This window comes from Arachis ipaensis, chromosome B09, assembly GCF_000816755.2.
Source record: "Arachis ipaensis cultivar K30076 chromosome B09, Araip1.1, whole genome shotgun sequence".
NCBI classification, from domain to species: Eukaryota; Viridiplantae; Streptophyta; class Magnoliopsida; order Fabales; family Fabaceae; genus Arachis; species Arachis ipaensis.
Window position 1 is genome coordinate 125320105 of NC_029793.2, and position 25072 is coordinate 125345176.

At 36.6% G+C, this 25072-nt stretch overlaps 1 protein-coding gene and 1 long non-coding RNA gene across 2 annotated transcripts; both read right to left on the bottom strand.

The window, feature by feature from the left end:
- LOC110266181 (polyadenylate-binding protein 1-like 2) lies at positions 3541-15315 on the bottom strand. The gene is made up of 3 exons (XM_021110259.1): positions 15205-15315; positions 14935-15099; positions 3541-3691 (listed from the first exon to the last, which is right to left on the bottom strand). The coding sequence occupies exons 1-3, from the start codon at positions 15262-15264 to the stop codon at positions 3662-3664; spliced, it is 255 nt and encodes an 84-aa protein (XP_020965918.1). The 5' UTR covers positions 15265-15315; the 3' UTR covers positions 3541-3661.
- Positions 22334-22872, bottom strand: LOC107617126. Its single transcript, XR_001614815.2, has 3 exons — positions 22785-22872; positions 22557-22635; positions 22334-22399 (listed from the first exon to the last, which is right to left on the bottom strand). It is a non-coding gene; the product is annotated as an uncharacterized LOC107617126 (long non-coding RNA).

The following is a 25072-nucleotide window of genomic DNA, read 5'->3' on the forward strand; positions in this document are numbered from 1 at the left end:
ATTTTGTATTTTGTCATAAATTCTTTGGCTATATATATCTATATATATCTCTTTTCTTATAAGTATTATTTGGATCTATTTATTCTTGTTGCTTATTTTTTTTAGTAATCACCGAGTATATGTTAAGATACTGATTTATTAGACTTTATTCTTGTGAGTTAATACTATTTGAGAAGTTTTTATACTAGTGAGTGAAATAATAACGCTTTGATTAGGCTTTGTTATAATGATTTAATTTCTTTTTTTTTTTAGAATTAACAACGTTAGATCAACCACTTATTCTAATAAATATATGTGATAATCTACCAAAAATCTAAAAAAAAAAAAAACTTTTGTGGCCTGGTTTCTAATTAGGTGATAATCAAGATTCTTAATATAGTTAATACTTTGAACTTTCTAGACATACGTGTATTATATATGAACAACTCTTGATGTGGATACATATATAATTTGAATTTTATTACTACGTATACAATATTAGCGTAAAAAAAACACACTCATTTGATTGTTATAAAATATATAGATTAATGAATGTCTTAAAGTTGATACAATACGTGCACTAACCCATTGAAGATAGATATTGAAAATTATGTTCAAATCATCACTAAACCATGATCAAATTGTCAAATATAATAGACAACCATAAAAATTATATAGACTATGAAACTCCATCATAAAATGCAATACACATGAAGCAATTATTGAAAGCATCAATCAATGTTACTTTTGAGTGATATTATAAATATTAGATGATGAATATATTATTATTGAGAATATATTATAAAATCTGAATTATAATGAGACATACATATATTGGAAAATATTGACAAATTTTTTTTTCTCTATTTTATCTCTACATCTACTTCTCTATTTATTATTTTACAACAATTAACATATTATTAACAAAATTGTAACATTATGCATAACAAACAAAATTTCTTTTAAATAAAAAGACCTTTATTTAGACTTGTATTGTGGAATGAATTTGAAGAAGTTTTTTCCTACAAATGGGACACGACATATTGATTCTCAACCAAGGATCGACACACTTGAGATGAAAAAAGTGATCGCATGCAGGCAACACTCTTATCCAATCAGATTCATTATAATCAGCCAAGCATATGGCGCAAGAACTTGAGCTACCTATGCTGCAAGTAGTAGCTCCACCAATAATCACTTTGCTCTTATTAGAGTATTGAATACTAGGATACCTGTTGTACCATGACGTACCACTATTGTTATCGTTATTGTTGTTATTATTCTCATCCAATAATCCTATCTCATGAGGTTGAGATTCTACAGCAATTGCCATGTGATTAATATTATTAGAGCCTGTGCCATGGTGAATGCCATTACCATCTTGATCATTGTTGTTGTTATTGTTAGATGAACAAAAGGGACAAATAGTGCATAAATAAGAAGCAAATGTAACAACAAAGGATATGAATATTAGGCAGAAAATGAATAATAACAAAAACATTACTTTTCCTAATGATTCTTCATCATGCTTCATATCGCCCACACCTAATAATAATTAAATTGAAAATATATGGACAATCAAGAAATAATTCAAATTGTTTCAGATTCAAAGAGAGATTGTGCATATATATATGTGTGTATTTATGTATATGATTTAATTAACGAATTAGTTAGTTGATGTTTAATTAGCGTGATGGGAAATCTACTTTAATTTGGTATTAATATATATAAGGGTTGAAATTTATTTTGTATTTTTGTGCATATATATGTCTTGTTTTGTATAGTGACAATAATTAATTAGAATAATATTGTATAGGGAATGGATCTTTTTAATTGTTAAAAAAAAATTGAGAATATAAAATATGATTTCTAATTTTTTATTATTTTTTTTTATATTTATTTTTTGTTTCACTTATTAAATTAATGGTAAGACATCATGCTTTACTCCCTCAATTATTAAAAGAAAATTTTGAGGATCTATTTTCTAATGTATGTGCAGCTGTTGCGTACCGATTAATTGATCATCATCTTCAATGTCAGAATATTAGATCATACTCATCCAAATTGGAATAGTCAAACATAACTTGCCCAACATACACATATTTATATTTATGTAAAATATTTTACTTACTAGCTACACCACAGTTTGCAGATTGCTGCAGTTAATTTTCGGCAGAAGCTAAATAGAAAATAGCGACGGTTTAATTAGTAGTTTTTACGTGTATGTACTATGTAGGGTAATTAAAATGTGAATAATATAAAATTACAAATTAAAAAAAACAATAAGTTAATATAGAAAAGAATATAATTTTTATATTCAAAATAAAATTTGTACATTACTAACCTACTCATTTCGTGTGTATCACTTGCTGATGAATTAATTATTATCAAATCAGGTAGCATTTGTACATATATACCTAAGTATTATTATTTCATCAAAGTTTTGAACTTTTGATCACGCATCCACCACTTTACTAACAGTTTATTTTATATTTGTATATTTCATACCCTGGTCTAAAAATACAAGTCAAATTCAAAGTGAATAGAGTCCAAATCTATAAAGGCCAACAAGTCTAAGTCCACTCTATCTGTATACTCGATCTCTTCAGATCGACCTCTGCAAAGAATCTCAATTATTCCTACAAACGTGCTTGTATATTTATATATGAGATCTTAATAACTCCTAGATAAAAGGGAGAAATAACCACCTACTAGAAATAGGAGGAGAAGTTAGTGATCACTAAGCCATCATTCCAACTATATAAATATCCCTCCTAGACTCTTATATCTCTTCCTTTTTATTGACAGCGGGGCAAGAATGCCCAGAAAGAAACAAACTAAATCACCACTACAAGAAAAACACCCATTCAGGTACACTTGAAAAGTGTAGCCAAAAGTGAAAAAAAATGATGCCTTAGGCTACGGCTACGCTTTTTGGGCTATGACTACACTTTTTGGAGTGATTCCTATTCGGCCGTTGCCTATTCTCAAAGGCTACGCTTTTCTGTACCAAGGGCTACGCTTTTGGCATTTGGGAATAGGGTGCGCTTTTCAAGTGATGCTGTCCAGGACCAAAGGCTACGCTTTTCAGCTTCTATTTTTACCAGAATAGGCTACGCTTTTCAGTGCTACTGCATCACTTGTAAAGCATAGCCACATTGTATACCATAGCTACTTTATATAAATGTAGCCTTAAGTCCCTCATTTTTTTTAATTTTCTGTATAACCATAGCTACTCTATATAAGTGTAGCCTTAGGTTCCTCATTATTTTTTTTATTTTCTATATATATATATATATTCTAATAATTTTTTGTACATAATATTTAGTAATATGATTACATATATAATTCTGTATTTTTAATTAAATGAGTTAAATATTATAAAATAAAAATAAATACATAATTATACTAAATAATTTCTTTAAATAATAAAAATTATCTGTAAATAAAATATATTTATAATGATCCAAAAGTACTAATATTCATACATCTCACACTAAATTAAACATAGCCATATCAAAATAGGCATGAGACTACTTAGAATTTACTACTAATACTCTACAGAAAACTAAAATATTATATTCTATATAAGTATCTTCTAATAAAAGTAATTAGTCTACCATACATGTATCCATTTTCAACATTACTCCATCTTAACCCATAAACCACAATGATAAACAGCTTAATCTTCATTATCATCCTCAATATTATCCTGCATAATTATATAGAAAAGTAATTAAAAAAATATTTATAATGACATTCGCAATTATAAAAATTAAAAAATTAAACTAAAAATAATTAGAAACAAAACTGAAAATAATTGTATAAATTATCAAAACTATGTCAACTTAAAAAATAAAGTTAGCACAATTCTTGATCCTGCTTCAGTTAGCACAAAACTAGAATTACAACAACCAGAATTGCACAAACAATTTTCAGCCATAACAATACAACTTCAAGTGTTAAAGTGTCAATAAAGTCAATAACATATGATTTTCAGCCATAGCAATTAACTTAACCATATGCAAATATAAGAGGTATAACATATTATACATATACCTAATATATTATACATATAAAAAAAGGGGACAAAAGAAATCCTAATATATTATTATTTATTTTAAATAGGAATCCTAAAGTGTACTTTGGTTTTGGTTTTGCAAATGCGTTCTAAGAATTTAATTTTATATGATTTTTTAAAAACCGGCTACTGATTTAGTACACTTCAGAAAAACAACAAGCAGTAACCAACTTAGAAAAATCATAGAAAATCCATCTTTGGTTGGATTCTCCTAAAGTTTGATGTGGTTGAACCAGATGTAATACCCGGTCTAATCGAAATTAATTAAATAATAAGTTAAATAAGAGCGAATATGGTTGGAAGATTTGGCAATTGGAATTTGATAATTTAAATATGATATTTGGATTCAGTGAATTTTTCCGAGTCGGAAAACATAGTTTTCTGCGTAAAAGCGCGCAGCGGAATTTTGACCGGCAGTACTGGCTGAGATCTGTCTGGTACTACAGCTGAGAAAATTGATTATGAGTAAATAAGATTAATAAATGAGGAATTATAATTAAGAAAGGTAGAAATATCTAAAGTGCGATTTAGAGCGCCAATCTTAAAGGTTTTGGTCCAAAATTGGGCCAACGGACAAAAATAAGTGAACCGGGCCTAAGTGGGCCCAAGACCCAACATATATAAACATTAGTTATGAGCATTTCAGCTCATTTTTCCCTAAAGAAGGGGTGTTAGGCGCTGAAATTGGGAAGAGAGAAGAGAAGAGAGAAAACCTAACTCTCTTTGATCTTCAAACCACCATAATTTAAGCTACGGAGCTCCGATTGACGAGTCGTTTGCGGCCACGCGTTGCTCTTCTCATCCTCTACAATTCTATCTAAGTTTTGTGGTGAGTATTCCATTCATCTCTGCCCAGTTTTCGAAATTCTCCACTGTTACACTTTTTGGGTAGTTAGTGTTGAAATCTTGTAATTTTGGGTGTTTAGGGATACTCCAACATAGATTCTAAGTGGATTCTATCCCTACTTCATATGGGCTGAGGTAAGAAGTGCTCAAACGAATGATTAAGGTTGATTTGTGGGTGAAATCACGTGATAGTGAGTATGATATTGATTGTGTAAAATGATGGTTGATTGGAAATGGTATTATTGGAAATTGGGATGAGGAAGGATGTATGACATGATATTGTGTTTGTCCTTTAGCCATTTGATTAAGAAGTGTCAAAATGGTTGGATGTGGTTTGGGGATTTTGGTAAAGTGTCAATGTGTGAGTTGAGGATGACTTGATGTTGATTTTGGTATACTTTGATTGATTTCAAAAAGGGTTGAAATTGGCATGTTTTAGTTGAGTTGGAAAATAGTTGAAAATGACTTGTTTTGAAAATGGCACCTTGTGGTTTTGTATGAAAATATGGTTTTTGGGCATATTTTGATGGGACATAACTTGGACTACGGATCTCTGTTTTGTGCCAAATTTGTTTAGAAATGAAATTGGATCCGGGATGTCCGTGCCGTTTGAAGAACGGGTGAAAAACGATTTAAAATGGGAGAGTTATGTCCGTCGGAAGATTGGGGGTTGAATTTGTAAATTCTGTAGCTTTTAACTTAGAAAATTTTTAGCAGAACGACCCTCCGCGCGTAGGCGCACTTGGCGCGTACGCGCCGTTCTTTGAGAAAGCACCATCCACGCGTGCGCGTGGTGTGCGCGGGCGCGTCGATGCGCTGCACCAAATGCCCAGCCATTTTCCCGAGAGTTGTGCCAGTTTTGTGCCTAGGGCACAAATGTATCCGCGCGTACGCGTGGCTGACGCGTGCGCGTCGTTTAGCTATTTTTCAACCCGCGCGTCCGCGTGTATGACGCTTGCGCGTCGATGAGTTTTGTGGCCATCCACGCGTGCGCGTGGAGTGCGCGTACGCGTGGCCCTATTTTCATGCCAAAGTTGATTTTTGAGTGTTTAAAGCCAAATATCATACTTCTAAGCCTCCGATCTCACCCCTTATGTATTAAATCATTATGAGACGGAAAAGGATGTTTATGATAAATGAGTTAAATTATGGAGTTTTGAATAAATGAGTATTTGTGATACCTAGGTAGTAGTAAGAGTGGTGGTTCATCACGCTTGCTCCAGGTTAATGTTTGAGATTTGATAACAATGATGATTGCTTTTAAACTGAAGGAATATATGTTTTGAGATCCTGGGCAGTAGCAAGGGTTGTGGTTTATCCCACTTGCTCCAGGTCAGAGATTGTGACGCCTGGGTAGTAGCGGCAGTAGTGGTGAATCCACTCGCTCTAGGTTGAGCTTTTAGACACCCGCCTGGGTAGTAACCGCAGTAGTGATTATTTCACTGGCTCTGGGTTGAGCGGGCAGTAGCAAGGGGGTTGTAGCTCAAACCTACTTGCTCCGCAAGAGGTGTTTCTGTCCAATGGTTAGCTACCAGGACATGTCGGGTTGGCTATATAACCGACAGATGATATCATCAGCCATAGGGCAGGCATTCATCATTTGCATATGTTTGAATTGTTTGGGTTTGCCTATTGCTTTGGATTTCTACATCATATATGCCATGTTACTTGTCTATGTGCTACTTGTTCTACCTGTACCATATTTGTGCATTACTTGCCTGTATTGCTTGTGTTTGTACAACTGAGAGGTCCCTCATGCTGGTGTCGGTGGATTTTGAGTGATGTTCTTGATGAGATAAATTGATGATGCGATTGCATGATGATGATTATTGAATGAGATAATTGGAGTCAGGCTTCTCAATTAATACTCCTTTCGAAATTACCTATATTTATTTATTAAAAATCCACCTGAGAGTTGTACCACCGTAATATCATTGACTTATGACTCGAGCATAAGGATTTGAATATTAGGGTGTTACATTATGGTATCAGAGCAGTTCGTCCTCGTGAGCCTGAGGGATGGAACTGCTTATGCTTCAATGCATACTCTGAGTCTGTGCCTGTGCTAGTTAGGGTATCTAATCGATACATCTAGCATGAAGTCCATGAGTGCACCTTTGGTACTTTGAAGCACTATACTTCTGATATTGAGACTGATCAACTTGATATCGATTGTTTGGTGTGTATAGGAACCAGATGGTGCCTCGTGGACCCAGTCGGGGACGTGAGAGAGATCGTACTAATACGCAGGAATCGGAAATCAACCCGAATAACCCGGTAAACCTTATGGCGACGTTGGAGAATATGGCTGCTGCTATGCAGGCCACCGCGGAGGCTCTTGGGCAACAGATAAACAATAATAGCAATGGCGGAAGGGAAGCTCAGGGCCCGATGACACTGGCAATCTTCTTAAAGGTTAATCCACCTAAGTTCAAGGGAACCACCAATCCGACTGAAGCTGATACTTGGTTTCAGGCCATGGAGCGAGCACTGTAAGTGCAGTTGGTGCCTGAAGAGCAGTGTGTTGAATTTGCTACCTATCTGCTTACGGGGGAAGCATCGCATTGGTGGCAAGGGGCTCGACGTCTCCTGAAACAGGGGAATGATCCTATCACTTGGGATGCCTTCTAGGTGGAATTCTATAAGAAGTACTTTCCGAATTCTGCCAGGATAGCCAAGGAATTGGAGTTACTACAGCTGAAGCAAGGTGCTATGTCCGTTTCTGAGTATACAGACAAATTCGAGGAGCTATTCAGGTTTTCCCGCATGTGTCAGGGAGCTCCGGGAGACTTCGAGGAATGGAAATGTATTAAGTATGAAGGAGGACTCTGGAGCGACATCTTAAGTTCGATGGGACCAATGGAGATCCGAACTTTTTCAGAGTTGGTGAATAAGAGCAAAATTACTGAAGAGTGTGTGAAAAGGAGGGTTGTAGAGAAAGGAAGTCATAGAAAGCACAACGAAGGATGCGCACCAAGGGGTCGAGAGTTTAAGGAGAGATGATACGTACAACATTTTCCCCAAGGACAGAATAACTTTGCGACGAGTGAGGAGTCCCAAAGGAACGGTAAGGGAAAACGGGCAGCGGCTGCTTCTGATGTTTCAAGCTGTCAGAGATGTGGAAGTCATCACCCAAATAGGCCGTGCCGATTGGGGTTAGGTGTATGTTACAAGTGCGGGTTACCAGGGCATGTATCAAGAAATTGCCAACAAGGAGAGAGTCAGGATGCGGGCCGATTGCGACAGTAAGATTGAGGTAATTGCAATAATCAGGCTTAAAGGACAGTGCGTGATTTTATAATACCGCCTGTACAGTAAAATTGGGAATGTCAAGCTTAATATTAGACTGAGAAGCAAACCGGATGGTCCGAGTAAGGATTTGCCTTAATACAAATGGATAAATGCCTGAGATGTAAATGATTTTCTGTTGAGAATGATGTGTTGTGTTTGTTATGTAGTTGGTTGATTTCTGGATTTTTGGTGAAACGGATTTAACCCGTGACTTTTAGTTCCTTTGATTTAAATAGATAAGGAATGGTCCTAAATGATGGATTTGAAAACGTTGATTTGAAATGCTAGTCATGCTAAGTTGTGGTTGAGTACTTGAGGAAATAAGTGATGGAACTAATACTTGACGAGAAATCAAAGTGGCATAGCGAAAGCTTGCTAAAGCATTAGCATAGTATGGTAATAATAAGGAAAAGTGGGGTATGATTAGAAATGCTTTATGCTTTGAGTACTTAAAAGTTTAGTGAGCTTATGCATATAATGATTCTAGATAATTGGAATTAATTGTGACTGTGAGCCTTGATGGTTCTGAAACGGATGAGGAAATTATCATTGATGCGTAATCTGATTTAGATGATGAGAGAGTGCAAGTTGTCGTATTTGAGAGATGAGTACTATGATGTTTGGTCATAGTGACCTTGGATTTAGTTTGGGATTTATAATGATTGGTTTTGAAAGACGAATGTGAAAACCATTAAATTGAAATGTTGATGCAGTAATGAGATTGGTTTGAGGGAACCCGTGACGGGTGGTAAACTCCAATTTTTAGGGAGGTGCTGCTGAAAAATTTTCCCAAGAATTTGAAGGAGTGTTGGTTATATTTTTGAAAATGATTTTTGATCTGAGTAACTTCAACAAAAGAGATGTGTCTCGAAAGCTTTTATAGATTATTAAAGGATAGCGGATTCTTAAGGGTTTGTCAGCTTGTTAGTCCAAACTCATTGAATTCTAAAAACGAAGAAAGCTTTGATTGATTATAGTGATGTGGGATAATGGCTATGATTAACAATGATGGCAATCTTATTGATGACATGATTCGAGATTTAATAAGGTGTGAGTTGATGAGGCGGTAAAAGTAAGGAACGAGGCTGTTGGTCGGCGTTGAATGAATGACCGAGACCCTCAGGGATAGAGAAATCAGAGCGCGACAACGGAAGTGTGCAGAGTAAAAAGACCTTAGAACTGTTATGCATTGGATATAAAGGCACACTACGTGTGCGTAATCGTAGTGATGGATGGAATTTTCGAGGGCGAAAATTTCTGTTAGGGGGGTAGAATGTAATACCCGGTCTAATCGAAATTAATTAAATAATAATTTAAATAAGAGCGAATATGGTTGGAAGATTTGGCAATTGGAATTTGATAATTTAAATATGATATTTGGATTCAGTGAATTTTTCCGAGTCGGAAAACATAGTTTTCTGCGTAAAAGCGCGCAGCGGAATTTTGACCGGCAGTACTGGCTGAGATCTGTCTGGTACTACAGCTGAGAAAATTGATTATGAGTAAATAAGATTAATAAATGAGGAATTATAATTAAGAAAGGTAGAAATATCTAAAGTGCGATTTAGAGCGCCAATCTTAAAGGTTTTGGTCCAAAATTGGGCCAACGGACAAAAATAAGTGAACCGGGCCTAAGTGGGCCCAAGACCCAACATATATAAACATTAGTTATGAGCATTTCAGCTTATTTTTCCCTAAAGAAGGGGTGTTAGGCGCTGAAATTGGGAAGAGAGAAGAGAAGAGAGAAAACCTAACTCTCTTTGATCTTCAAACCACCATAATTTAAGCTACGGAGCTCCGATTGACGAGTCGTTTGCGGCCACGCATTGCTCTTCTCATCCTCTACAATTCTATCTAAGTTTTGTGGTGAGTATTCCATTCATCTCTGCCCAGTTTTCGAAATTCCCCACTGTTACACTTTTTGGGTAGTTAGTGTTGAAATCTTGTAATTTTGGGTGTTTAGGAATACTCCAACATGGATTCTAAGCGGGTTATATCCCTACTTCATATGGGCTAAGGTAAGAAGTGCTTAAACCTTTGTGATTTGTCATTTTTAGTGAGTATGATATTGATTGTGTAAAATGATGGTTGATTGGAAATGGTATTATTGGAAATTGGGATGAGGAAGGATGTATGATATGATATTGTGTTTGTCCTTTAGCCATTTGATTAAGAAGTGTCAAAATGGTTGGATGTGGTTTGGGGATTTTGGTAAAGTGTCAATGTGTGAGTTGAGGATGGCTTGATGTTGATTTTGGTACACTTTGATTGATTTCAAAAAGGGTTGAAATTGGCATGTTTTGGTTGAGTTGGAAAATAGTTGAAAATGACTTGTTTTGAAAATGGCACCTTGTGGTTTTGTATGAAAATATGATTTTTGGGCATATTTTGACGGGACATAACTTGGACTACGGATCTCTGTTTTGTGCCAAATTTGTTTAGAAATGAAATTGGATCCGGGATGTCCGTGCCGTTCGAAGAACGGGTGAAAAACGATTTAAAATGGGAGAGTTATGTCCGTCGGAAGATTGGGGGTTGAATTTGTAAATTCTGCAGCTTTTAACTTAGAAAATTTTTAGCAGAACGACCCTCCGCGCGTAGGCGCACTTGGCGCGTACGCGCCGTTCTTTGAGAAAGCACCATCCACGCGTGCGCTGCACCAAATGCCCAGCCATTTTCCCGAGAGTTGTGCCAGTTTTGTGCCTAGGGCACAAATGTATCCGCGCGTACGCGTGGCTGACGCGTGCGCGTCGTTTAGCTATTTTTCAACCCGCGCGTCCGCGCGTATGACGCTTGCGCGTCGATGAGTTTTGTGGCCATCCACGCGTGCGCGTGGAGTGCGCATACGCGTGGCCCTGTTTTCATGCCAATGTTGATTTTCGAGTTTTTAAAGCCAAATATCATACTTCTAAGCCTCCAATCTCACCCCTTATGTATTAAATCATTATGATATGCCTAACAACGAGAAAGGAGCTAGGGGATGTGGTAACTTGCGAGTGAAGCAAGTGGAAAAGTTATGATCAATGATGATCGAAGATGATTATATGAGATATGGAGGATGACGGTGGAAGTACCGTGTATGCCATGAGCCAAAGGGCTATATTTATTGATAAATGGCTGGTTCTTGATTGAACCATGAGCCAGATGGCTGAGTTATTGCCGGGTTATGGCAAAGCCATTATTGGTTATGGCTGAGTATAAAAGCATATATGATTAATGAATGAATGTGTTAAATGGATAATAATGGAGAATGTTGCAATGTGATGTGTGACCCCGGGTAGTAGGCAGTGGCATTGTCCACTTGCTCCGGGTATGAGACGGAAAAGGATGTTTATGATAAATGAGTTAAATTATGGAGTTTTGAATAAATGAGTATTTGTGATACCTGGGTAGTAGTAAGAGTGGTGGTTCATCACGCTTGCTCCAGGTTAATGTTTGAGATTTGATAACAATGATGATTGCTTTTAAACTGAACGAATATATGTTTTGAGATCCTGGGCAGTAGCAAGGGTTGTGGTTCATCCCACTTGCTCCAGGTCAGAGACTATGATACCTGGATAGTAGCAAGGATTGTGGTCCCACTTGCTCCAGGTCAGAGATTGTGACGCCTGGGTAGTAGCGGCAGTAGTGGTGAATCCACTCGCTCTAGGTTGAGCTTTTAGACACCCGCCTGGGTAGTAACCGCAGTAGTGATTATTTCACTGGCTCTGTGTTGAGCGGACAGTAGCAAGGGGGTTGTAGCTCAAACCTACTTGCTCCGCAAGGGGTGTTTCTGTCCAATGGTTAGCTACCAGGACATGTCGGGTTGGCTATATAACCGACAGATGATATCATCAGCCATAGGGCAGGCATTCATCATTTGCATATGTTTGAATTGTTTGGGTTTGCCTATTGCTTTGGATTTCTACATCATATATGCCATGTTACTTGACTATGTGCTACTTGTTCTACCTGTACCATATTTGTGCATTACTTGCCTGTATTGCTTGTGTTTGTACAACTGAGAGGTCCCTCATGCTGGTGTCGGTGGATTTTGAGTGATGTTCTTGATGAGATGAATTGATGATGCGATTGCATGATGATGATTATTGAATGAGATAATTGGAGCTCCAACGGTTTATCTTTTCGTTGTCGAAACGTGAGTGATACGTCTTCGCGATTTTATTTCTACTCTTTTCAGGCTTCTCGATTAATACTCCTTTCGAAAATTACCTATATTTATATATTAAAAATCCACCTGAGAGTCGTACCACCATAATATCATTAACTTATGACTCGAGCATAAGGATTTGAATATTAGGGTGTTACACCAGACTTACCCATCTTTCACCCAGTTCAAGTCCCAGAGCATTTTCACTTCTCTAGAAAAAGTTATGCATCTCGAAATATGGTTTTGTTTTAAGGAAAGGGTGTTGTCGCAATCCATCTTTGGTTGGATTCTCCTAAAGTTTTGTGTGGTTGAACCAGACTTACCCATCTTTCATCCAGTTTAAGTCCCAGAGCATTTTCGCTTCTCTAGAAAAAGTTATGCATCTCGAAATATGGTTTTGTTTTAAGGAAAGGGTGCTGTCGCAGCAGTGAACAGCCCTGTTTCCAGAAGATACAACTTTCTCTATAAAATTCGAATTGTCCTGAAATTTGGACATAAAATACTAGACATCCTAATATTTCATTCCTCTTTGGTTTCACCTCCAAAGACTTTCAGAGTATTGAGATATGTGGTTTTGAAGTTTCTGTTCCAGAATTCGTACAGCATTATTTCTGCAGAAAATGACAATTTTCTAAAAATCATATCTCCCAAACCACATCGGAAAATTCTGAAATTTTAGGGGAATAATCTAGACATATTAAGGTTTCATAGAAAAATAATTTCACTCATTTTGAGTGGCTAGATTGCTCCCAATTTTGTTCACAAATTGCTGCCCGAAACTGCATAATTCTGCAACATGTAACCTCGGGTTTTGAGAGGTCAAAAATTGATTCCTAGCTTTTCACTCACTCTAACCTTGCATTCTAACTTTCTTTTACCTATTGTAACTTATTGGAAAGATTAAATCAGCCCCAAGTGCTCAGGATTAATAAGTCACCATTTTTTGTCACTTTTCACATTTAAGCATACTCATATGAAATCAACAATTTCTGCATTACTCAACATAGCAATCCAGCCACAAATCACTCAAACAATTCATATCTTTGTGTTTTGCTTAGAATCTCTCCACCTTTGTTTTGAAAAGATTATATTATGTATTGAACTCTTTTGAATTTGCCTATAGAGGCTCTTATGTTTCCTTCGGGAGAGATTAGGATATACTGTTGTCAACTACTTTTATACTGTATCCTAGCCGGCCTAAACTTCGCGGGTCGCGACTAGTGGCTATTTACTTATGTTATATATATCTATCTGTTATCTACCTCTTAATCTCCTTTATGCCTTGTCCGTATATCGTTTTCGGCTTCACGGTTTATCTTTTCGTTGTCGAAACGTGAGTGATACGTCTTCGCGATTTTATTTCTACTCTTTTCAGGCTTCTCGATTAATACTCCTTTCGAAAATTACCTATATTTATATATTAAAAATCCACCTGAGAGTCGTACCACCATAATATCATTAACTTATGACTCGAGCATAAGGATTTGAATATTAGGGTGTTACACCAGACTTACCCATCTTTCACCCAGTTCAAGTCCCAGAGCATTTTCACTTCTCTAGAAAAAGTTATGCATCTCGAAATATGGTTTTGTTTTAAGGAAAGGGTGTTGTCGCAATCCATCTTTGGTTGGATTCTCCTAAAGTTTTGTGTGGTTGAACCAGACTTACCCATCTTTCATCCAGTTTAAGTCCCAGAGCATTTTCGCTTCTCTAGAAAAAGTTATGCATCTCGAAATATGGTTTTGTTTTAAGGAAAGGGTGCTGTCGCAGCAGTGAACAGCCCTGTTTCCAGAAGATACAACTTTCTCTATAAAATTCGAATTGTCCTGAAATTTGGACATAAAATACTAGACATCCTAATATTTTACTCTCTTTGGTTTCACTTCCAAAGAGTTTCAGAGTATTGAGATATGTGGTTTTGAAGTTTCTGTTCCAGAATTCGTACAGCATTATTTCTGCAGAAAATGACAATTTTCTAAAAATCATATCTCCCAAACCACACATCGAAAAATTCTGAAATTTTAGAGGAACAATCTAGACATATCAAATTTTTATAGAAAAATAATTTCACCCATTTTGAGTGGCTAGATTGCTCCCAGTTTTGTTCACAAAGTGCTGTCTGAAACTGCATAATTCTGCAATATGTAACCTTGGGTTTTGAGAGGTCAAAAATTGATTCCTAGCTTTTCACTCACTCTAACCTTGCATTCTAACTTTCTTTTACCTATTGTAACTTATTGGAAAGATTAAATCAGCCCCAAGTGCTCAGGATTAATAAGTCACCATTTTTTGTCACTTTTCACATTTAAGCATACTCATATGAAATCAACAATTTCTGCATTACTCAACATAGCAATCCAGCCACAAATCACTCAAACAATTCATATATATTATCGTCAATTTAATGTATCATATATACCAAATAGACCAGCATCATCTCAAATAATCATTAGCATGTATCATCAATTAATTCAATCATGAAAATTGGCTTCTAGCCTTTCAACAAATTCTGCACTCTAACAAACAGAATTTTCAGCATCATCATCATTCAATAAATCAAACACAACATCATTCAATTAGTCATAACCTCAATTCTATTACCTCGTTCCCGTGGCTTCTCAACAGTATCACTATCATCACTCCCTCTAAACCAATTTGAAGCACCAAAGCAATTCCCAAAGTTGGACAAGATATTTCCAAACTTTTGAAATAAATCATGTAATCCTGCATTATCTATGGATTCAGCTAAGTTCTGCCGCAGTACAAGAAAAACAAAAGAATTCACTTTAGAAATGATATGGATCCTGGCATATGATTAAGTATGGTGTATCAAAGCTGCAAACAAATAGACATATACCTTAACAAAAACATTCCCTCTGCCATTTTTTCTCACATCAGGATCGCGACGAGACCACATGACCCTTATCACTTTTCCATGTAGTAAAGAATGATTCTTCAACTCAATTTCACGACTTGTTATTCATGAAAATCAAAGACAACGAATTAAATTAACAGTAATTAGACTACATTAATTAACAAGATAACACTCTTAATATGCAATGATTTTATTTTTTCAATCTTTTTCCGTTAGTGAAAACTTAATCATATGTCTTGCACACTTTAATACATTTGAGATCTGAGTCTTAAAGAGAAATTTGGACCTCAAAAGTCAAAACCAAAATCACCCAAGGAAAATCTACATTGTATGTCATGTTTGTAACAGTTGCAACAAGCAAATTCCTCAGAAAGGTTTGATTATGTGCATCTTATGGCAGCTGAAACTCCTCTTGGCATCAAATGGAACCCAAATATAAGAACAAAAGCATGACAACTTTTGAAGTTGAATAGATATTATTATTCAGAACCATAGAAGTAACTCAATAACAATGAGATTAGAATCTAAGTTTGCATCTAAAGTAACAACTGTAAATTGTCTCCTCATGTTGTTGCCAACCTACAAAACCAGGGTTAATTATCTCTCATCTAAACCCCATAAAACTCAAGTTTGTAAGCATGTAAGGATCCACAAAAACACCTCTCTAGCAAATAAAATAGAATCTAAGAACAATAACATGAGCAAACCAAGTTCTAGTAATCACAAAGAAGATACAAACAATTCACTCCATACATAGAAAAGGGAGAAAAACACATAATTCATACCTTGATAAGAGCATCGAATTAGAAGAGTAAAAACCTCTTCGGAACTCTTGGAATCGTTATCACACAACAAAATCCTAACTTTGCTTCTATCAATGAAGCCACCACCGCCACTCCTACTATTATTACCTCCAACATTGTTGTTATTACTCTCTTTGTTCAAATTCAGCTCCTCCCTCTCCATCTCACGGGAAAAAAGAAACACAAAAAAGAGAAAAACTTTATGCTAAAGTTGAGAAATTTGAACACTAAAGAACCTCCACAGAAACCCTTCTTCCGAAAACCCAAATTATGACAATCACAATCAATGGATCAAATTCAAAACCAAAATCCATCATAAGAGAGAAAGTTCACTAATGTTATTAAGAGATATACCTGCATGTAGAGATAAATACAATGGCAGATCGGATGTCCATATCTTCCATTACTTGTGGTTGTTGCAGAAAAGAATAGATTTTGCCGATTTTCTGGTAAGCACTTAAAAATAAATTTCAATTCCTCCTGAAAACTGACATCAAGAACTCGATCTGCTTCATCCAGGACAAGGAACTGCATATAAATATGAAGGTAAAGAAATGCATAACATTTAGATATACCCAATGTAGTTCTATATACATACACATATATAACCTATGTCCTACCTTCCAAGCTTCTGGGACACAATTCTACACTACAAGCCCTCCATACCTCCATTGAAAATCACAGCATCATTAACAGTAAACCAGAACCACAACAACATCAACAGCAAAACCTCATTATCCATTAACAAAACAAAAAAAAACATCACGATCATTAATACATAGATTAAAATAAATCCACTGAAAGTTGCTTCCTAGAAATTCCCTGACTTTTAAACCCTCCTATAATTTAAAAATTGCAATTGAATTCTTCAAATTAAACATTTTTTTAAGCAAGTCACTCCTCACAAATAGTACTCATAGTTTGAGAAATTATCGTTAGACATTGTGAACAATCACATATTTTTAGACTATACAAACACGAAAGAGTTGAACCTAGTTATTACCTTAGTTCTAGCAAAAACTAGAGGAATATCAGGATTCTCGAGCAAGGCCTTGATCCTCCCCGGCATGGCAATAATGACGTGGGGCCTAGCAGCAAGCTCCTTGGTTTGCCGAAGCATATCCATGCCGCTGACAACCACTGCAATGCGGAGGTGGAGGCAGGAATCGAGGGCGCGGAACTGCTCTGGTAGCTGGAATGCCAGTTCCCTAGTGGACATCACCACCAACGCGAACACACTGAACGGGTGCTCCGACAGGCGGTGGACGATCGGGAGGGCGAAAGCGGTGGTCTTGTCGCTGCCAGTTTCATTGATGCCGAGCACGTGGCGGCCCTCCAGCACTCGCGGGATGCAGTGAGACTGAACACGCCGGGGACGCTTCAAACAGGACAAGAGAGCAAACATTGGCGAACGAGGGGATCGAGGGCCCTCGAGAACGACGAACCATGAGGATTGCGAACGACCACGACAAACCTAGTGCCGATCTTGAGCGCGACGAGTGGCGACGGTGAGATTGATGGCGGCGCGATGGAGGCTAGGATTTTCACATCCTTTCAAGGGAGAGCTGCGAAGATGGACGGACAGCGCAGAAGCGCAACTAAGGGAGACGAGCAGACAAGTGAGACGGTGACAGTGGCGCACGACGACAGAGAGCACAACGACGGGGAGATTGGAGAAGCGGCTGGGGTTTTGTTATTTGGTGCTTTGGTAGGTGAGAAAGAATGACCAAATGAGAGAGACAGAGAGTGCAAAGCTTCGATGATGAAAAGGAAACAAAATAAAATTTCACTAAGTGTCCTATGGCTATTTGGGGTTTTTACATTAGGCAACGCTTTTGAAGCGCATCCAAATCATAACAAATATGTTACTCTTCAAAAGCGCTCCCTTTGTTATGAAAAGTGTACCCATAGATATTAACATAAGGCTACGCTTTATAAGTGACTTTTATTGTATCTAAGGCTACACTTTTTAAATGATGCCATAATTGTGTTTCTTATTCTCTTATAAAAGGGGAACACGGAGAAACGCTTTTCAAATGTAGCTTAAAAAAAGTGTGGCTGAATGGGTATTTTTCTTGTAGTGTACGACTGCTCTAGAAAAAGAAATGCCTAAAGAGTCTGCATGAAACTGCAGTGAAATACAGGGAGGTAAACTAAGAAATACATGACACTCAAAGGATAAACTATGACCATAATTAGCCAATCCATCTGCACAAGAGTTAGACTCTTTAAATTGATATTGAATTCACCAACTTGATAACTTGTTGCACCTCTCCCTGATAGCCAGAACAAGACATCTAAATGAATTCAAATCAATATAATCATGCAGAAGAAGACACAGCAGTAGCCGAATCAACCTCAATAGAAACACGATCATAGCCAAGACTCACAACCATATATATTCCACCCCCATTAAAATACCCCAAAGTTCTGCTAAAGTAACTGTTGAGAAAGCTAGGTTCGCACTAAAATAATCCAGGAACTGACCATCATTATCTCTAATGATGCCACCATAAACAGCTCTCCCGTTTTTAAACATCGAACCATCCGTATTCAACATAACAAACGGAGAATCAAGAGGAATCTACTTAATCTATTTTTTAACATAGTTTCCTACTACCTACCGAACTAGACTAGTCTAATCTTGAGCATACTGAAAATTCTTAGCAAGATGGAGAGAAAGATTGATAACCTTATATTCCTCAATAACATCTCCAACATCAAAAATGAATTTATTCCTTTGGTACCATAAGAAATTCATCATTGTGACAAAAAAGGGGCCAAGACTGCCCTTGAGAGAGAGATTTAAGTGATAAATTTTCTAACAACCAACACAACAGATGAAAGTTAAAAAAGTTATCGGAACCTAAACTATTATCAATGCTCATCTACGTTCTTCTCACAACTCTACAATCACAGAGCACGTGGAGCAAAGATTCAGGAACTTCCCCACAGATAGTACATCCATCAAACTCTGCCATATGTCTTAGCTTCTAGCACGCTGCTCATTCGTCAAAAGCGTTTGATTCGCAACAAGCCAACAAAAAGATCTCAATCGCTGCGGAACCTCCAGCTTCCAAATTTTCGAAAACAGAGAAGCATTTGACTCATTCGTAGGATTTAAATAGACAGCACAAGCTGATTTAATAAAAAACATTACCATTTGCAACATGGAGCCAGGCCAAGCAATCAGCACATAACTCTGGTTCGGGAGGCTTGATGGACGCAAAAATGAGATGCCAATCTTCCCCCAACAAGGTCACAATTGCCAATCACGTACTAAAAAACTCGCTCATCTAACATCTCCTCGGTGACTTTCGATTGAGTAAAATCAACAAGTCCCTGGATACCAGGAATCCATTAGTCAAACCAAAAGTTAACCGCAGCTCCAAAACCAATCCTCCAAATAAGATTATTTTCAAAATCTTTCCACACCGAATGGATACCTTGCCAAGCATTTGATGCGGTTCTGAGATGTTTAATCCTAGGAAGGAGTGTTCCTCCACACCCTTATTTACTTCATATCACTTTGACCCAAAGGGCTTCCCGTATTTAGCTTTATTCATAACTCTCGCTGGTTTGAAGCCGATACCCCTTGAGATTTTGGCAAGCAAATCTTGCCCCCAACTAAGTAGATGAGGTTTATTAACCAAACTGGCTCTTCCCCAGATAAAATTACGGCAAATACTATCAATTCTATCACAAATATTCAAAGGAAGCGTCATAGTTTGCATAATATAAGATGGAATAGTGGATAACACAGATTGTGCTAGAGTGATTCCTGCCAAAGAAAGATTTTGAGCTTTTCAAGAATTGAGCCGATTCAACATTCTATCAATAATGAATTGGAAGTCTTCCTTTCGTGCCCAGGAACTCCCAAATACTTGCCTAAGTCAGTCGTAAGTCTCATCCTAAGAACATTACTAAGGTTACATTTCTTTTCCAAATGTATATTTTTAGAGAAGAAGAAACAAGACTTAGAAAAATTAACCTTTTAGCCCTGCACCACTTGCACCTAAATTGTAGTAGCTTTTGCAAACAAGACAATGTCATCAGCAAAACAAAGATGAAAATGACCCAGTCCACCTCTATTAAGCGTAATCGGTTCCCAAAAATGATGCTCAACTGCAAAAGAAATAATTTGGGATAGCGCTCAATACAAAGCACAAATAAATAAGGGGAGATAGGATCCCCTTGTCGAATATCTCTAGAGGGTGTAAAAGATGCTGACGGAGTGCCATTCCACAGAACTTTCATCTCTGCCGAAGAATAGCAGTGATAGATCAAATCAACCAGATTCTCTGAAATATTAGCTTCTGATAGGGTATCTCTGATGAACTGCCAATTGAGACGATCATAAGCTTTTTCGAGATCAATTTTAATAGCCATAAAACCACCATCTCCCTTCTTAGACCGTATAGAGTGTAGAACTTCTTGTGCAAATAAGATATTATCAGCACTTTGCCTCCTCGGAATGAAGCTAGATTGCGAAGAACTAATCAGCTTAGGCATAACTTCTTTCAACCTTCGCGATAGAATCTTGGTAATAAGCTTGTATGAGACATTGCATAACCCAATAGGCTGTTGGAACTGCACTATAGTTTTAGGATTATCCATTTTTGGAATAAGGAAAATAAAAGTACTATTCGCTACTTGGATTTTCTGATGATTCTAAAACACTCTATCTACCCATCTGATAAGAGAAATTTTTAACGAGTCCTAGTTACTTTGATAGAACATAGGTAGAAAATCATCTGAACCCAGAGCTTTTGAAGCACCCATGAAGAAAAAAGCAAATCTAATTTCTTTAGGTGAGATATCCCTACCAAACGCTCCTTTTTTTTCATTAGTGAGCATAGGAAACAGCCCAGGGGCTTTAAACTTCTCATATTCACTAACTTCCATATAGAGATTCAAAAAATAATTAACACTGAGTTCCTTCAGCTATTGATCATCCTCAATCCAGCTGCCTTCTTAAATTTTCAGCATACTCACTTTATTCCTTCTTCTCCTAGTTGTGGCTAGGCTATGAAAATAAGATGTATTCCTATCTCCATAATTAATCCAATTACACAGAGAATATTATTTCAAATAGATCTCCTCTTGAATTAATAAAGCTTCCAATTCCTTCCATAGGGATGTTTGTAAATCCTCCAAAAGCAGGTTCACTTCAAAAGATAAGATTGTAGATATTCCCTGGAGCCTAGCTAAAAGCCATGATTTTCTTCTAGCTAAGTTTTCAAAGACCTCTGCATTCTAGAGTTTAGCGGCAGACATGAATGACGATATATTTTTTCTCAAGAGGATTTGTAGAGCTCCAGCTATTAGCTAGCAAATTCTGAAAATCGTCATGAGCTAGCCACGAAGCTAAAAAATTTGAAAGGCTGCATCAGAGCATTATCCGAGCCCCCCATATCCAATAAGATGGGGACATGATCAGCAGACTATAGTTTGGGTAAATATTTCGTAGCAGCCTGAGAAAACCACTGAGAGCACAAGCTATTCACCACATACCTATCCAGTCTTCTTCGAACTATGCCACATTGCTAGGTGAAGGGTTGTCTAGGAAAACTAATATCTTGTAATCCAGAATCTAATAAACATGCAGTAAAACGATGATGATCTTTTGACAGACTTGAGTTTCCACCAGTATCAACACTACTTAAGACATAATTAAAATCACCTCTAACACTCCATTCTATTTGCACCTAATCTACTATCCGTCTAATATTAGACCATAATTCTAATCGAGGATCCAGATACGACAAACTGTATACCATAGTCAAAAACCAAGGTACTTCATTACAGAAAGAGACTTTAAGATGAGTAAACTACCTATGGGATTCTAGATGATCAACCTTGCAGCTACAATTGTTCCACAAGACCCAAATTCCCACTACAAGAAAAAGTAGTATTCGTAACAAAAAAATTCATTACAAAAAATTTGAACTTTGAAACAAAAGAAATTTATAACAAAAAAAATGTTACAAGGTTGTTGTAATATGTTCCGTTACGAAAAGTTTTTGTAACAAAAAATGAAACTATTACAATACAAAGTAATATTTTGTAACAATTTTTTTAATACAAAAACTAAAATTTGTTATAAAAGTGATAACAAATTTTATCCTGTGAGATGTTTTTCATAACAATATAATTTTTTCTATCACAAAATTTTGCTACAAAATATAACTCGATTTTGTAATACTTTTCATTCCTTTAGTTACAAAAGTACAATATTTATTTTATAACAAAACCAATCAATAACAGCTAGAAGATGCGGGACATACTATTGTTTTCCAGAGCCTATAGGTCCACCAGCAAGTAATCATTTCCTGATGGACTTTGTTCATCAAACACTTGTGTTTCACTGGTGCCTGAACAGTGAAAAGAAGTGAAAGACATTTTATATCTAAAATCATGCATACTTCTCTATCATTTCAAGTGATTCTAAAGAGTGCATCAAACAGTTAACAATCAATAAGCAAGAAAATAATCGACCAGTAGAGAAGAAGATTTGGCATATGAACATACCATAGTAACCAACAGCTGTTGCACTAACGAAAACTTTTGGTCGAATATCCTCTGGTGCACTGTTTATCAATTCTACAACCTTTGCTATTAAATGGATAGGTCAGAAGAAGAATAAGCAATTTCTTGTAAGTAAAACTTGCTTAACTTGATGCACATATATTTGTCAAGAAAAATATACATATAAAAAGGTTCATTTTCAATTTGTACCATCAGGAATCATATGCTTACTTTTGATGTTACTCTAATCCTGCTCTGCTTGATTTCTATTTTTATCTGCAGAATTAAAATGAGCGTTGGGTAGATGTCTATTATCTCTTAATAACCAAAACTCTATGAATCTTTAGTTCAATACAATCCAATAATGACAGTGATAGGAACAAGGCAATAAGCTCCAAAGACCATCTGGTACTTACGGTCATTCCAGCCAAGTTAACCACCCCTATTGAGCCCTGAATGCTATTCTTCCATTCCGACCCCTCCGCAATCTTAATTCCTGGAAAGTTTTTCATTGGAAGGACAAGGCAAAGTTAACCAATGAATCCAAAGTGCATGATCTGTCTACCTTTTTTATTTATTTAAGAGGAAGATAAATGTAGACTTTCAATAGTGAAGGGATCTGAATTAGGTATGAATTTAAACAAAATGCAGCATAATAAGCTTAAGAATGATTATGATTTATGAAGTAGCACTTCACATGGTAGAGTTATATAACTTATATCTAATGAGAACTCAACCACAACCCTAACCCCAACTTGTTATGATACTATTAATCAAATATTAGTAAAGCTCAAATTACTGTCTGCATTCTCACATCAAAACATATGGAATTTATTTATCAAATCTAGTATAATCTTATCAATTATATAATCTTCTAAAATAACAAGCACGACAAAGATCTAAAACTCTTTGTGCTACCCTAACTTAGAATTTAGGAACATGAAGCTCAAATTAAAACACATGGAATTAATTAACAGATAGAGTGAAGAGGAGGTACTTGTCACAGATTTGAACCTGTTACATCATGGATGCCATTCTTTGCTGATTAGCTTCTGGAAGTGATTCTAAACTAGCTAACATGCTCTTAACCATGATTCAATTCAATTCAATTCAACCTAGTGTTCTTCATTCACATTAATCAAATATATCACACACCTCAAGCAATTATAGTACATTCACTTCAATCTTGTTAATTAAAATAAAATAGTAATAAAAGACCTGTGGAGACAGAATCTCTGGACCAAGAGAGAGGCACTGATGGTAACCAGGGAGTTTGGAGAAGAAACTCAAACCCCAGAAACAAAATTAAAACCAGTTAACTAACAATAATATAGGATGAAATAATCACAAACAGCACAATCTAATCACAATTAAGCCACAAAAGCACAAAGAACAGCAGGACAGCAGCATATTTACAATGAATAATCACAAACAGCAGTAAGAGATACTAAAAAATATATTAATCAATGAATAAAAAATTGAAAACACAAATCATTCAAGAATAATTCAAAGATCAATAACCCTTATGAACAGAGCAAAAAAAAAAGCATAACAATGTCATTACACTATTACAGTGAGCCATGAACAAAGCATTGACCTTCAAAACCGGACAAGAGAGCAAACATTGGGGAACCAAGGGATCGAGGGTCCTCAAGAATGACGAACCATGAGGATTGTGAATGACCACGATGAACCTAATGGTGATCTTGAGCATGACGAGCGGCGACGGTGAGATTGATGGCGGCACGATGGAGGCTAGGGTTTTCACATCCTTTCAAGGGAGAGCTGCGAAGATGGACGGACAGCGCAGAAGCGCAACTAAGGGAGACGAGCAGACAAGTGAGACGGTGACAGTGGCGCACGACGACAGAGAGCACAACGACGGGGAGATTGGAGAAGCGGCTGGGGTTTTGTTATTTGGTGCTTTGGTAGGTGAGAAAGAATGACCAAATGAGAGAGACAGAGAGTGCAAAGCTTCGATGATGAAAAGGAAACAAAATAAAATTTCACTAAGTGTCCTATGGCTATTTGGGGTTTTTACATTAGGCAACGCTTTTGAAGCGCATCCAAATCATAACAAATATGTTACTCTTCAAAAGCGCTCCCTTTGTTATGAAAAGTGTACCCATAGATATTAACATAAGGCTACGCTTTATAAGTGACTTTTATTGTATCTAAGGCTACACTTTTTAAATGATGCCATAATTGTGTTTCTTATTCTCTTATAAAAGGGGAACACGGAGAAACGCTTTTCAAATGTAGCTTAAAAAAAGTGTGGCTGAATGGGTATTTTTCTTGTAGTGTACGACTGCTCTAGAAAAAGAAATGCCTAAAGAGTCTGCATGAAACTGCAGTGAAATACAGGGAGGTAAACTAAGAAATACATGACACTCAAAGGATAAACTATGACCATAATTAGCCAATCCATCTGCACAAGAGTTAGACTCTTTAAATTGATATTGAATTCACCAACTTGATAACTTGTTGCACCTCTCCCTGATAGCCAGAACAAGACATCT